Genomic DNA, 12,998 nt, shown 5'->3' on the forward strand with positions numbered 1-12,998 from the left:
ATACACATATCCACACACTCATACACACTTACGGGCAATTTAGAGTAGCCAATCCACCTACTGGGGTGTTTTTTGGAGGTGGGAGGAAACCAGAGAACATGGAGGAAACACACGTACATGCACAAGCATTCCACACAGACAGCAACCCCAACTCAGGATCGAACCAGAGACCCAATGCTACCTGCTGCACCACTGTTCCACGCAAAAATACCTTCAATTCTTAATTCTCCTAAAAAATGTAAAAAGTATTCATTCTGAATACAAACCTATTATGGACTAATGCAGATACTTCAGTTCTGTACTCTGTATATGTGTCGCTGTTACTTGTATTCTTTCAGAGCTCAACCCCAGGGTTCAGTAGACTTATATATGACTCTCATTAGAACTTCTGATTAGTTTTAGTGTTTCACTGTATCCATGTCATGTGCTGGAAATCTTAAAATGCAGATTTCACAGCTAGCAGGCAGGTTGTTTAGCTGTTGGCTATTAGCTACTAACAAAAACAAATGAATCTAAAAAAAAAATCAATTTCATTAAACATAACAAAAGCTAATAGAAGCAGATCAGCGTCATGATAACCATGATAATCTGAACCACCGATTTTTTCCTTATTAACTAGGCTAGCTAAGCTAATTAGCACATTTGACTACATTTCCCATAAGACATCGCTGTCCGCCATGATGGCGGTTACTGGAGGTGAAAGTTTAAACAAAGTTGTATTTTTAAAACGTTAAAGGAACGGTTAAGCATAATTCTCTGATAGAAATATAAAAATATTTATATTAAGCGAATAAATATTTAAACTAATAATGCTAATTAATAGCTTAGGTTACTTAGCTTAGGTTAATTCACGCATGCGCGGCAAAAACAAGTTTGTATTTGTTTATTTATTTCCACAAAAGAAATTATATTTGTCTCTGCTGCAGTCAGTTATAAACCCTGACTAACAAAGCAGTGCAAAGCGAAGACATTTTAGGATGCTTTGGCCAAAGTGTTTAAATGTTTACACAACCGACGTAATCGAAACAAACTGAATCTGAAGAGAGTCTGTAGCTCCTACATAAGTGCACTACATAGGGTATAAATGAACGGCTTTACGGCTTCCTGTAGTGCACTTCGTGTCCAGAAGGGAGAGGTTTGGGATTCGCCCCCGCAGCGGAGAACATGGCGGCGCTGCTGCAACATGGAAGCCGCTACAGTAAACACATTACCAGCGGGCGTCTTTGGTCTCTGGCGTCTCGTAGCATTCATTCACACTGTGGCAGGGATAAAGCACTTTTCAGTAGCGGTTTAGGGAAGATCTCGATATGCAGTAACTGTGCTGGATGGCGGATTACAGCGCAGCCCAGCCGGGGTGTGAAGTCACAACTCATTCAGGTCGGTGATGTAACATAAACCTGACAGTGTTACCAAGTGGGGAAGTGAGTTTTATGAAATTGAGGAGTGCAGGAGTTTTTGCATGACATGGTAATCATGTCTGATTCTCCAGCTTATTATTTCTGTAATTACAGAAATACACTGGAGAGATCTCTTCTTAATAAAAACATGTCATGTCATGTCAGGTCCATGAGTTAATAACCATAATGCAAAGTGACTTCAGTATACTCCAATAATTCACTCACTTTCTGGGTGGGGGCGAGGTGGCCTAGAGGTCAGCGTGTTCGCCTCCCAGCCCAGGGGTTGGGGGTTCGATTCCCGTCGCCTTCCTCAGGGTTCTCCGGTTTCCTCCCCCAAGGACATGCCTTGTAGGTTGATTATTGTCCATGGAGTGTGGGTGATTGTACCCTGTGATGGGTTCGCACCCTGAGTCCCCCTGGGATAGTCTCCAGGCTCCCCATGACCCTATGTGGGATAAGTGGTACAGGAGCTTTTCTGCAAAAATTTTCTCCTCTGTGTAGGTCTTAATGCCTCATGTAATCTTCTTTTTGCTTGCACAACCCAATGATCATGTTTTATTAAACTGTGGCCACGACTTAATTATCTCACTCCCATGTGTTACTATGTTGTGGCCACACATTTTATTTTTATTAAGAGATATTACCAGTAGGGCTCTGTATAAATATATATGTATAAGTATTAAGTGGATAATGATTTTTTTTTCTTACAGCAAATCCTGAACAGACCCCTGAGTCCAACATTTCTAGGGCTGAGCAAAGTGATCTGCAGAAACAGTTTGCTCACTGATCCAGTGGGATTGTGGAGGAGTCTTGGTAAGTAATAAGTGAAACAGTATTGCTGCATGTGTGCACTTCTTGCATTGATTAGTGGTCAGTGTTCAATTCAATTTTATTTGTATAGCGCTTTAACAACAGACATTGTCACAAAGCAGCTTTACAGAAATCCCATGTCAGACAACTTAAACTTAGCAGCTTTACCAGTTCTAACACTTTAAGCATTTCTGTTAGGTTTCATTTGTATGTAGTTTAACACAATATGAATAAAGGCATTATTAATTATTACTGTCTCCTAGTAATCTGTCTAGCTCAGCCCCTAGATAGGGAACCACATGAGACTTGAAGATGGTGATATACACATCCCATTTCTCTATTTTTTTAATTTATTCAGATCCCATTCAGATTCCAAGGCTGACAGTGTTTGGCCTTTCAGCAAGACCCCTCACCCTCAGCTCCATGTTTTTCACTTATAAATTGCTTGGGGTTTAAAAATTTTATTATTATTATTATTATTATTATTATTATTATGATTATATTTTCCTCTTGTCTGCTTTCAGCACAGTGTGGCTTAATGACTAGATGAATAAGATGGGGAAGGTCACAGACAGACATAAGAAAACCGAGTGGTTGAAGTGCTCATGAAATGATTTGACTTACCAGCCAGTAACAATCAAGATACACCACACTGTCCCAAATTGCTTTATGTCTATGGGGGGAACATGATCTTTCCAGAGAGCATTAAATTAGATGTGACATTAACGATGTGACATTAGTTTCTCCTAATAACTGATAAATAAAAATACTGTATAATGGTGATTTGTCGGTGTTTCGTTACGGAGACGAGTGTGGCAGAGCAACTTAGAATGTGCAGGATTGCTGTGCGTCCCCTGCGTCCAGCTGTGCATATGCACATGTTGAATACCAATGTTCTACTTTGTAATACTTGGATTGGATTCTGTGTCCCTTGTGAAGCAGGAATAGAACTAGTACTACCTGGTCCTATCCTCATGATTCTGTCTTCTTCCAATCAGGTGGTGTCAGTTATTTCAGCAAATCCTCTGATAGACAACAGAAGAAAGATGGATCGAACAAGAAATCATCCAAAGAAGAAGAAGGTATCCTGGATGGATTTCTTCCATTCTGTTTGTAGCGAGATTTCGTTAAGAAAATTGAAGAAGATTGCTTCGTAATGTTTCGTAGTGCTTAATTATGTGTTAATATGTTTTTCAGAGGAAAAGAAGAGGCGCGAGCAGGAGAATCAGATGTACAAGGAGCGCCTACGCATTCTCTTCATCATCGCTGCTTGCATGAGCCTGCTAAACCTGTTCACCGCCAATGGAGGGAACATCTCTTGGAACGACTTTGTAAACGAGATGTTGGCCAAAGGCGAGGTGGCACGGGTGCAGGTGGTGCCAGAGAGCGAGATCGTGGAGATCGACCTCCACCCTGGGGCTGTGATTTTTGGCAGGCCTGTGCGTCTTCTCCTCAGTGTTGAACCTGGCCAAGTCAAAGATGGATTGATGGGTCCGTGTGCTAATTTAAAGCTCAGTGTAACACCCCGCTGAGTCCTAAAGCCAAAGCCATTCGTATTTTTTAGCTCAGTGCTGTGAAATTCTCCAATCTGATTGGTCAGAAGGTGTTGATTAAGTTTCTCTGACAGAAGTTCCAGCTGTAATCTAAATGATAGGTTCATATTAACGCATTTGTTTGTTAGCATTTCTGTACTAGTGGCTCATTCACAGGGACTTGTATAACAGATGCCCCACATAATATAATTCTAATTATCAATGGCTTTAAAACTGTGTTATTTAACAAAGAAAAATGTATAATTATTGATTTGGTATCTTCTCTAAGGAGCTGTTTAACATTTGTGGAAGGATTCACCAGTTTTAGTGGTTTGTAATGGCCAGTAAGTGTTCAGGACAGGCGACTTTGCGCTTTTTGTTTTCTCAGTAACATGACGAGCTGCATATTTTTTCTTATTAACTACAAGAAAGAGGAAAAAAAAGAGGCTGGCGAGGGAACGACTGTTTATAGCTGATATAGTGATAACAGCTACAAACTTTTCTCTCCAGGACATTAAAATATAACTATAAATGGTTAAAAAAAAGTCATTAATAAATTGAAAAATTTAATCATTGGCAAATTGTTATGATTTGGTAGGAATAAACACTTAAGGACACTTATAGGAAAATAATCACTTAACGTGTGGTAACAGTAACTCTGCTTCATGTTGGGCCACATCACACCACCCTATAACAGCACACCATGTTGTGTTTTATTCTTTACTTAGCACACTGACCCAGCAAAACCAGCTCCATATCATCCTTCATCATTCTGACATTTTCCTCCACCTGCACTGTAGCACCAAATTACGGTTGTGTTTTCCAGAGACTTGCCCTGACGTACCGCATGCAGGTGGCCAACATTGACAAGTTTGAGGAGAAGCTGCGTGCTGCAGAGGAGCAACTCAATATAGACCCCAAGGACAGAATACCAGTGTCCTACAAGCGCACAGGCTTCTTTGGGAAGTGAGTAGTTCAGCATGTGGCTGCCTGGATAACCGCAATAATACTGGTTCTTGGCAGGTTTTTTGTATGCTAATTTAAGATAAAAGGCCAGAATACTTGATAGCACACATCTAGCACACACATAAGATGCACTATATGGCCAAAAGTTTGTGGATGCCTGACAAAAATATATATATATGTGGTTCTTCCTCAAACTGTTGCCACAAAATTGGAAGCACAGAGTCATATGGAATGTCTTTGTATTCTGTAGCTTTAAGATTTCTCTTCACTGGAACTAAGAGGCCCAAACCTGTTCCAGCATGACAATGCCCCTGTGCAAAAAGCGAGCTTCATCAAGTCATATTTTGCCAAGGTTGGCGTGGAAGAACTTGACTGGCCTGCACACAGCCCTGAACTAAAATGCCGACTGTGCCCCAGGCACCTCGGTAAATTTCCACAGCCACGCTCCAAAATCTAGTGGAAAGCCTTTGCAGAAGAGTGGAGGTTATTATAATAGCAAAGAGGGGACCAACTTTGGAATGAGATGCTCGAAAAGCCCTTATGGATGTGATGGTGTCCACAGATCTTTGGGTATATACAGTGGTGTAGCTAACCTCAAAAGTGGTCTAGGGATTTAGCTAGCTTTACTGCTTTCTAACCGCAAGTAGTCATTTGTTCTGTGCATTACACAAATCTTAGACATATGAACACTGTATTTTCAAGATTTTAATATTTGTAGCCAAGATTCGTTTTCCACTGACATGGTGCTGGTGCTGGTTCTGACATCAGCACTGAATTAGGAATAATTCCATACATTTCCACCACATAAGATCTGGTTCTCAGCTGCCAAATACAGTTTGGTTCCAGCACCAAAATGCTGCTGGCCTGAATATTTGCATGATCACTATTGAAATAAAACATAAATGTGAATAGTTTTTGAAAACTATTGTTAAAAATGAGCAAAATTGGTATTGCAATGATATATCAGTGGTCTGAGGAGGAAATAACTTGCTTGTAGTGAATTGAATCTGAGCTTCATTGTTCATGCTAAGGTTAAAACAATTAGACAAGTAATATAAACATGTATCTCTCATCCTGCACATGATCATTGTCTATGGTGATGTCTTGGTACTATGTGTACATTGTATATAATAACAATTTATCTTTGGGAGAAAATATACCCACAGGCTGAACCATCATTTGCTTCAGCACTGGCACTACGTCAGTAAAAAAGTGATATATATATATATATATATATATATATATATATATATATATACACACACACACTACATTTTGCCATAGCCTAATAGTGATATGTTTGTTTTTACAGTATGCATACTCCAGCTGTTAGTTTGGTGTTAGTTTGGTTTATGGTAGGGGTTCTGACAAATCAACAAAATAATCAAAATAAAGTTCCAAAAGGAGGAAGGGTATACACAACTGGGTGAACTGTAGTAACCTGTAGATGAATCTCCCATTAAAATGTATTTTACCGAGAGATTTTACTTTTTAAGAGACAATCAACTTTCTTAATTGGAGAACACACTTTAAGGCTACGTCCCAATAGTGTAACTTCTGCCTCCTCAATTCCTCAATCCTACTTCCTACATCCACCCTGTAACTCGGATATTGATCAAAGCCTGCCACCTTTAAGGATACACCACTTCTTTAAACAATTGAGGAAATGGGAGGCTTCTAGATCAAGGATTCACAATTAAATCTGACACAGAAATCTTTTTTTTTTATGCTGCTACATCCTAACGTTGACAGTCTGTATTTGCTCTTCACTGCTGCAGTGCCCTGTACGCTCTCGGCATGGCTGCTGTCGGCGTTGGAATCCTGTGGTACATCTTCCGTCTGGCAGGGATGGGTGTAAGAGAGGGTGGATTCAGTGCTTTTGTAAGTTATGACTCTTAATACATTCCTTTTAAGGCATCAATTTGTCCAAATATCAAAAATAATGCAGATGTATGCAACTTCTCCCAAATATACTCAAACAGCCAAGATGTGTGTGGTGTTTAAGTTTGCTTGTTTAGTTTTGTACCGGAGGCTAGAATTCTAATAAATAAAGAACACATGATAATACAGTTTGCACATAAGTTTCATAAAATAGACATCTGTATTACAAAATTAAATACGCAAATCAAATTGGAACTGTATATGTATATGAATTCTAACGTCTAACCTATATTTCACCTTCCTCCTTGCTACTGTTTTTGGAATTAAAAAATGGACAATTCTTTTAATGTAGATAACAGTGTGTCATACATTGTCAAACTATATAAGCAAGTATATTTGTTACTTAGTACTATGAAGTGAAGCGATTGTGTAATCTAAATCCACATCTGCTTTGTGGCAAAATCTTTTTAAAAATCTTTAAAAGTGCTATACAAAATTGAGTTGAAGTGAATCAGTAGCCCCATCAGTGGCTAACATAGTGTTTGCACAATGCTACCCTGGTAGCTACTTTTGCCTTGTAGCTCCAAAACTAAAGAAGCCAGTTTCAGACAACAAACATGTCTTGGCTCTTTGACTGTATATGGAGTGTCTTGTCTTTTCTTTTCTTATTGGTTTGATTGATTGATTTGTGTGTACCTAGAATCAGTTAAAAATGGCAAAGTTCACCATCATTGACGGAAAGTCTGGGAAAGGTGTGAGCTTCAAAGATGTAGCCGGGATGCATGAGGCCAAGATGGAGGTGAAGGAGTTTGTGGACTATCTGAAGGTATAAACACACGAATGTGTTTTCTAGTATTGGGGGGGGAAAAAAAGACCAATATCAATCTCAAAAGAAGCATTAGAATTAGTAATGGCTGAGTGTTTTTGCAGAGTCCAGAGAGATACTTAAACCTGGGAGCGAAGGTACCCAAGGGCGCGCTGCTGCTCGGGCCACCAGGCTGTGGCAAAACACTGCTGGCTAAGGCAGTAGCTACTGAAGCCCAGGTGCCCTTCCTCGCCATGGCTGGCTCCGAGTTTGTGGAGGTGATTGGAGGTAAGACTTCAGCTTGGTGTTTGTTGTTCCTTCACTACATCCAAGAAGTCAGCTTTGATGTAAGATTTATTTGACAGATCAAAGCGTATGGAACAGAAAAAGTCTGTTTTTCCAGGCTGACACAGTGCCATGGGATCTGAGAAAAGCTCCTCTTATTTATTAAAAAAAACCCTCTGGTAGAATTGGTCCTGGTTCACAGAAAAGTACCTTCTCTGCAGCAAGAATTAAAAGTTTCCTTGAACTGTGTCCCAAGGGCTAAAACCTGACCCCTTTCCTACAGCAGCAACATGCTTATGCAGAGCAAAGGATTATGAAATTTTGAAGTGTCTATTTCCATGACTCTACATACTGCAATACCGTGATGGAAATGTTTCTGGTCATTTGTGTGTAAAGCCGATTGATTTATTCTGTTTCAGGCCTTGGTGCTGCGAGGGTGAGGAGTTTGTTTAAAGAAGCGAGGACGCGGGCACCCTGCATTGTCTACATTGACGAGATTGATGCTGTGGGAAAGAAACGGTCCACTAACATGTCCGGCTTCAGCAACACCGAGGAGGAGCAGACCCTCAACCAGCTGCTTGTGGAAATGGATGGTATGAAGGAGATGCTGGATGATAGAAATGATAAATTAATCATACAGGATTTAGATTTTTCATTGGGTCCAAGCCATTTTTATTTTATTATGTAGGAGCTAATATTCTGATATTTGCTAATATAGACAGATAATTTTATAAGGTCTTATTTAAGCAGACACCAGTAGTATTGGTTAAATGGGGGCTTACTGATATGATTGTCAATTTATCAAGCTGAACTATACAGTACGTATAAAACAACTTTAAATTCAGTGACGAGCTCTCGCAATGCTGAATTCTCCAAGAACAAATATAAAGTACACCGTTTCAGGCACAGTTATCCTGTTCTTGGAATATTACAAGGTCAGATCACTTTCTGCTTGTAATTTGTGGCTTCTTGTTTTCCTACAAAACATTTAGAAAAGCTATTATCTGTGGTTTGTCTGTGTAATTTTCATTGATTACTGAAAACCTTAACATCAACCAATTTTATCAAGCAACCAGTGGATCAGTGCCTTGTTTTACACTGTTTGCTTCTTTCTTACAGGAATGGGTACCACTGATCACGTCATTGTCTTGGCGTCCACCAACCGAGCAGACATTTTGGACAATGCACTGATGAGACCAGGCCGGCTAGACAGACACATATTTATTGACCTCCCCACTCTCCAGGTATTGTATGTGAGATGGTAAGATCATGTAAATTGGTTGGAGATGTGGAATAATCTCTGATGGTTCTGATGATTCTAGGAGAGAAAGGAGATCTTTGAGCAGCATTTGAAGATCCTGAAGCTTTCCCACCCTGCAGATTTCTACTCCTTGCGTCTGGCTGAGCTCACACCTGGCTTCAGTGGTGGGTTTCCTGATTATAGTAACTATAGTTATAGTCATCCGACATTTTCTGGACAGAAAGCTGGTGATGAAGCCCCTCAGATGAGTGGCAGTTTACAGTACAATACACAGACAGACATCTATACTTATAACTACAAGACAAGACAGTATTTGGTCATTATGATTTTCCTCTCCTAGAGCATTTGTCCAGTTTTCCAGAAACCGAATATTAATTGAGCTCCTTTTGCATGTTTGTATCTTTCTTTTCTCAGGTGCTGACATTGCAAACATTTGCAATGAAGCTGCTCTTCATGCAGCCCGCGAAGGCTACAAGTCCATTGATACCTTTAATTTTGAATACGCTGTGGAGAGAGTTATTGCAGGTAGTACAGCATTCTCTGACTCACTGTTCTCTTTGTTATGAGCATGTATGCAGTCTAGTCTTGATTTTGGTTGTGATTTGTGTAATGGGTAGGCAGTGTGAAGAAGAGCAAGATCTTGTCCAAAGAGGAGCAGAGGGTGGTGGCCTTCCATGAGTCGGGCCATGCGCTTGTTGGCTGGCTGCTGGAACACACAGAAGCTGTCATGAAGGTACAGAATACAGTAAATATTGTATAAACTTGTAAATATATATGAAAAAAATTACTATTATTATATTATAATTATATTACTAACAGTGCATAGTTACTGCTTTATGCTTTGTATTTGACCGTATTAGGCTTGCTTGGTATGTCATGTGCAGTGGTTATGGAGGTATTTGTGTTCTTTGTATGGGGTTTCTTGCCCCTGGTAGGTGTCGATAGCTCCCAGGACCAATGCGGCTCTAGGCTTCGCTCAGATCCTGCCGAAGGACCAGTACCTGTTTACCAAAGAGCAGCTTTTCGAGAGAATGTGTATGGCTCTGGGTGGAAGAGCCTCTGAAGCCATTACATTCAACAAAGTCACCACAGGTATGGTTCATCCACATGCACACAGCTGTGTTTAAATACAAAAGTGCCTGTCAGTCCCAATGAAGGGGGCGTGGCCTCCGGGCCCATCAGGGGCTTGGCCTCTGTGTCCATCAGTCCCAGAGAAAGAGGCATTGCTTCCCAATGTTTAAAGCTAATACTGTTGTATTGTGCTATATTGTGTCGCTCAGAACCCCTAAAATATACACAGCACAGGGAATTACAAATGAGAAACTCTACATTAAGCTAATTTTATAAAAAAGTAAGCTCTTTGTGCCTAGGTGCTCAGGATGATCTGCGGAAGGTGACGCGTGTTGCCTACGCCATGGTGAAGCAGTATGGCATGGTGCCCAGCGTGGGCCAGGTGTCCTTCCCTGAAACCGAGGAACAGGCTGGTATCGGGCGCAGGCCCTTCAGCCAGGGCCTTCAGCACCAGATGGACCATGTGAGTGAACACACACACACACACACACACACACACACGCACACACACATGCGCACACACACACTGATAACCAGGCTATGATTTCATTTACAGGTCAGTAAATGAATGCTGTGATGAATGATGAATTGTGATTGTGTTGTAATTCAGGAAGCTAAGATGCTAATTGCTCGTGCATACAGACACACTGAGAAACTGCTCCTGGACAACAGGGATAAACTTATACTGGTGAGTCAAGTTCAGAGAAATATCACAGTCTATGTATTTATCTTGCACTTTCCTTTATCTAATGTGCTCTGACTCTTCTTACTCAGAAATGAATTTTTTTTCATTTAACGGATTTCTGAATTTCTTTTTTTGTACATTTTCTTCTGGGTGATTTAAATTTGGTGGGACTAAATTTGGTAGAGGTGATATCAGATCTACAAATGTACCAATGCAATTATCCATCTGCTTACATCAGATTCCCTTTTAACCTCAACCACAGAAACATTTTTCCTGTAGTGTCTTTTGTTAGAACCTAGTTAGAATTTTTAACATTTGATATACATTAAGTGTAGTAGTTTGTGTATGATTGAGTCACGATCTACCACTAGTATTATAAAAAGCTGATCTATTATCTAATTAATACATTTTGATAATACTTATTACATACATGTGGATACATTCAAAAGCCAAGACTACGGTTTCCTAAAATGTTTCTCGCATTTGTATGATAAAATATCATTCGTTATAAGCAGAAAAAGATGGCAAAGTAAATCTGATCTTGCCGAGCTTCACTTGCAGGACTGGCTTATTAGCATGAATGATTCAGAAGCCACTCCTCTCTGCATGACAATAGATAGTTAAATGAGAGAATAGTAAAGCTCATTTTAAATGTTCTTTATTAAACAAGATGTAACGTGTGCACTTCTTCTGCATTTTGTGCCATGCTGTGCTGAGCAGTGTTAAAACAAGCTAGAAGGGAGCAGTGATCTTGCCATTTTTCATGAGCAACATGGCATGAGAACTATGTACAAACCAAAAAAGCCAACACATCACACAACTTTCATGACTCGTGTACTAACAACAGCGTTGTGGTAGCTCTGCTGAGTCATTCTTGCTTGCTTTTCTAGCACTAGCAAGCCACGAGTTGTGTACATTGCCAGGAAGATGCTGCTGCCAGTCATTCATTCTGATCCAACAGAAAATGGGCCTTATTGTAGCTTTTAGGTGTAATTAAATTGTAGCTGGGGATCTATTTTTCTTGAATCTATTGGTAAATGCTTATAAAATGGCAGATCATTTGTATCCCTACTTTTTAAAAAATATTTGAAACTGTACTGCCAAAATGAAAATATATATTTCTGAGCCCATCTCACAGTCCTGTAGGGACATGAATAAATATAAATGATTAGGTCGAGTAAATTCGCAACTTTAGTTCCTATATCCACTTGCTTTGTATGAATCACTTTTTTTAACAGAGCTGAAGAGAAAAATAAAATTCAAATTGTTGAATAGCTTGAAGTGTAGAAAGCTTCACTGTTACATATTTAAAAAAAGATGTTCTGTGATAGAGTCCAATATTTCAGCTGCTGTAGTGGCTCATAAGAGACAAATGGACACACTGCATTTTTTATTTTTTTTTTCCCCAGTTGGCCAATGCACTTCTTGAGCGAGAGGTGGTGAACTACGATGACATAGAGGCACTGCTCGGTCCCCCTCCACACGGGCCCAAAAAGATGATCGCCCCTCAGAGCTGGATCGAAGCTGAGAAGGATAAGCAGGATGTGGGAGAGGAGGAGCCTCCCATACCCCCCAGAGCTCAGAGGAAGGATGAGGAAGAGGAGAATGAGAACCTGGGGCCAGCGTGATCCTCAGAGCTCAGAGTATATATCAAAACGAGAGTGCAAATCTCATGCAGGGAACTGTGGGTAATGTGTGCTTCTTAGCAAAGAAGGGAAGAAGGCTATTCTTCTGAGGATCAGTGTGAAGATGGCACTTATAGGAGAAAGCTGGTTGGTCAGCTCTAGGGAGATAAATGTGATTACTTGCAGTGTTTTTACACACAGTTGCTGTTTAAAGCAGTTGTCTGCTTATGCTTAAGTGGTAATGGACATCCCTTAATTAATTAAAGCGGGCTGTGCACTGTTTATTTATTTTGACATGGAGTATGTAGTGAGGCTAAGCTTCTATGATCCGCCATGCTGACATGTACTTTAAAAACACTGATTTAGAAATAATTATTATTGTCACAGATGAGAATTAATCTGCAGAACCCCACATGTTGAATACATGTAAACGATTTTGTATATTTTCCTTTCAAGTGCATGATCTGTTATATAGATGTTATTTTTGTGTTCAATAAGTTCAACAGCACTGCAATTGTTCTTTTATTCGGAACTGAAAGAGTTATTTTACAAAATAAGTCATGACAAATAATTTGCCGTTTTGTAAGAAATAAATATTAAAACAAACATTTCTTCAAAAACAAGAGTCACTAACAAACCAACAAAATAATAAAAAAAGGAATTATAGGTGTTTGTGAGTA

At 39.8% G+C, this 12,998-nt stretch overlaps 1 protein-coding gene across 1 annotated transcript; it reads left to right on the forward strand.

Moving 5' to 3' along the window:
* Positions 1-1,103: 1,103 nt before the first annotated feature.
* spg7 (SPG7 matrix AAA peptidase subunit, paraplegin) lies at positions 1,104-12,988 on the forward strand. Its single transcript, XM_026946760.3, has 17 exons — positions 1,104-1,377; positions 2,108-2,210; positions 3,206-3,289; positions 3,405-3,646; positions 4,566-4,705; positions 6,484-6,586; positions 7,287-7,412; positions 7,517-7,679; positions 8,096-8,269; positions 8,796-8,920; positions 8,999-9,101; positions 9,352-9,462; positions 9,555-9,670; positions 9,873-10,029; positions 10,308-10,471; positions 10,619-10,696; positions 12,103-12,988. Exons 1-17 carry the CDS (start codon positions 1,165-1,167, stop codon positions 12,319-12,321), a joined length of 2,421 nt encoding a protein of 806 aa, XP_026802561.3. The 5' UTR covers positions 1,104-1,164; the 3' UTR covers positions 12,322-12,988.
* Positions 12,989-12,998: the final 10 nt, after the last annotated feature.

This window comes from Pangasianodon hypophthalmus, chromosome 25 (assembly GCF_027358585.1).
Source record: "Pangasianodon hypophthalmus isolate fPanHyp1 chromosome 25, fPanHyp1.pri, whole genome shotgun sequence".
NCBI classification, from domain to species: domain Eukaryota; kingdom Metazoa; phylum Chordata; class Actinopteri; order Siluriformes; family Pangasiidae; genus Pangasianodon; species Pangasianodon hypophthalmus.

What these genes read in the sequence shown, in the direction of transcription:
- spg7 (XM_026946760.3), top strand. Translation starts at nt 1,165, where the DNA reads ATGGCGGCGCTGCTGCAACATGGAAGCCGCTACAGTAAACACATTACC. An exon ending in ATCATCCAAAGAAGAAGAAG is followed by an intron (nt 3,290 to 3,404) that starts GTATCCTGGATG and finishes TATGTTTTTCAG; the next exon opens with AGGAAAAGAAGAGGCGCGAG. An exon ending in ACAGGGATAAACTTATACTG is followed by an intron (nt 10,697 to 12,102) that starts GTGAGTCAAGTT and finishes TTTTTTCCCCAG; the next exon opens with TTGGCCAATGCACTTCTTGA.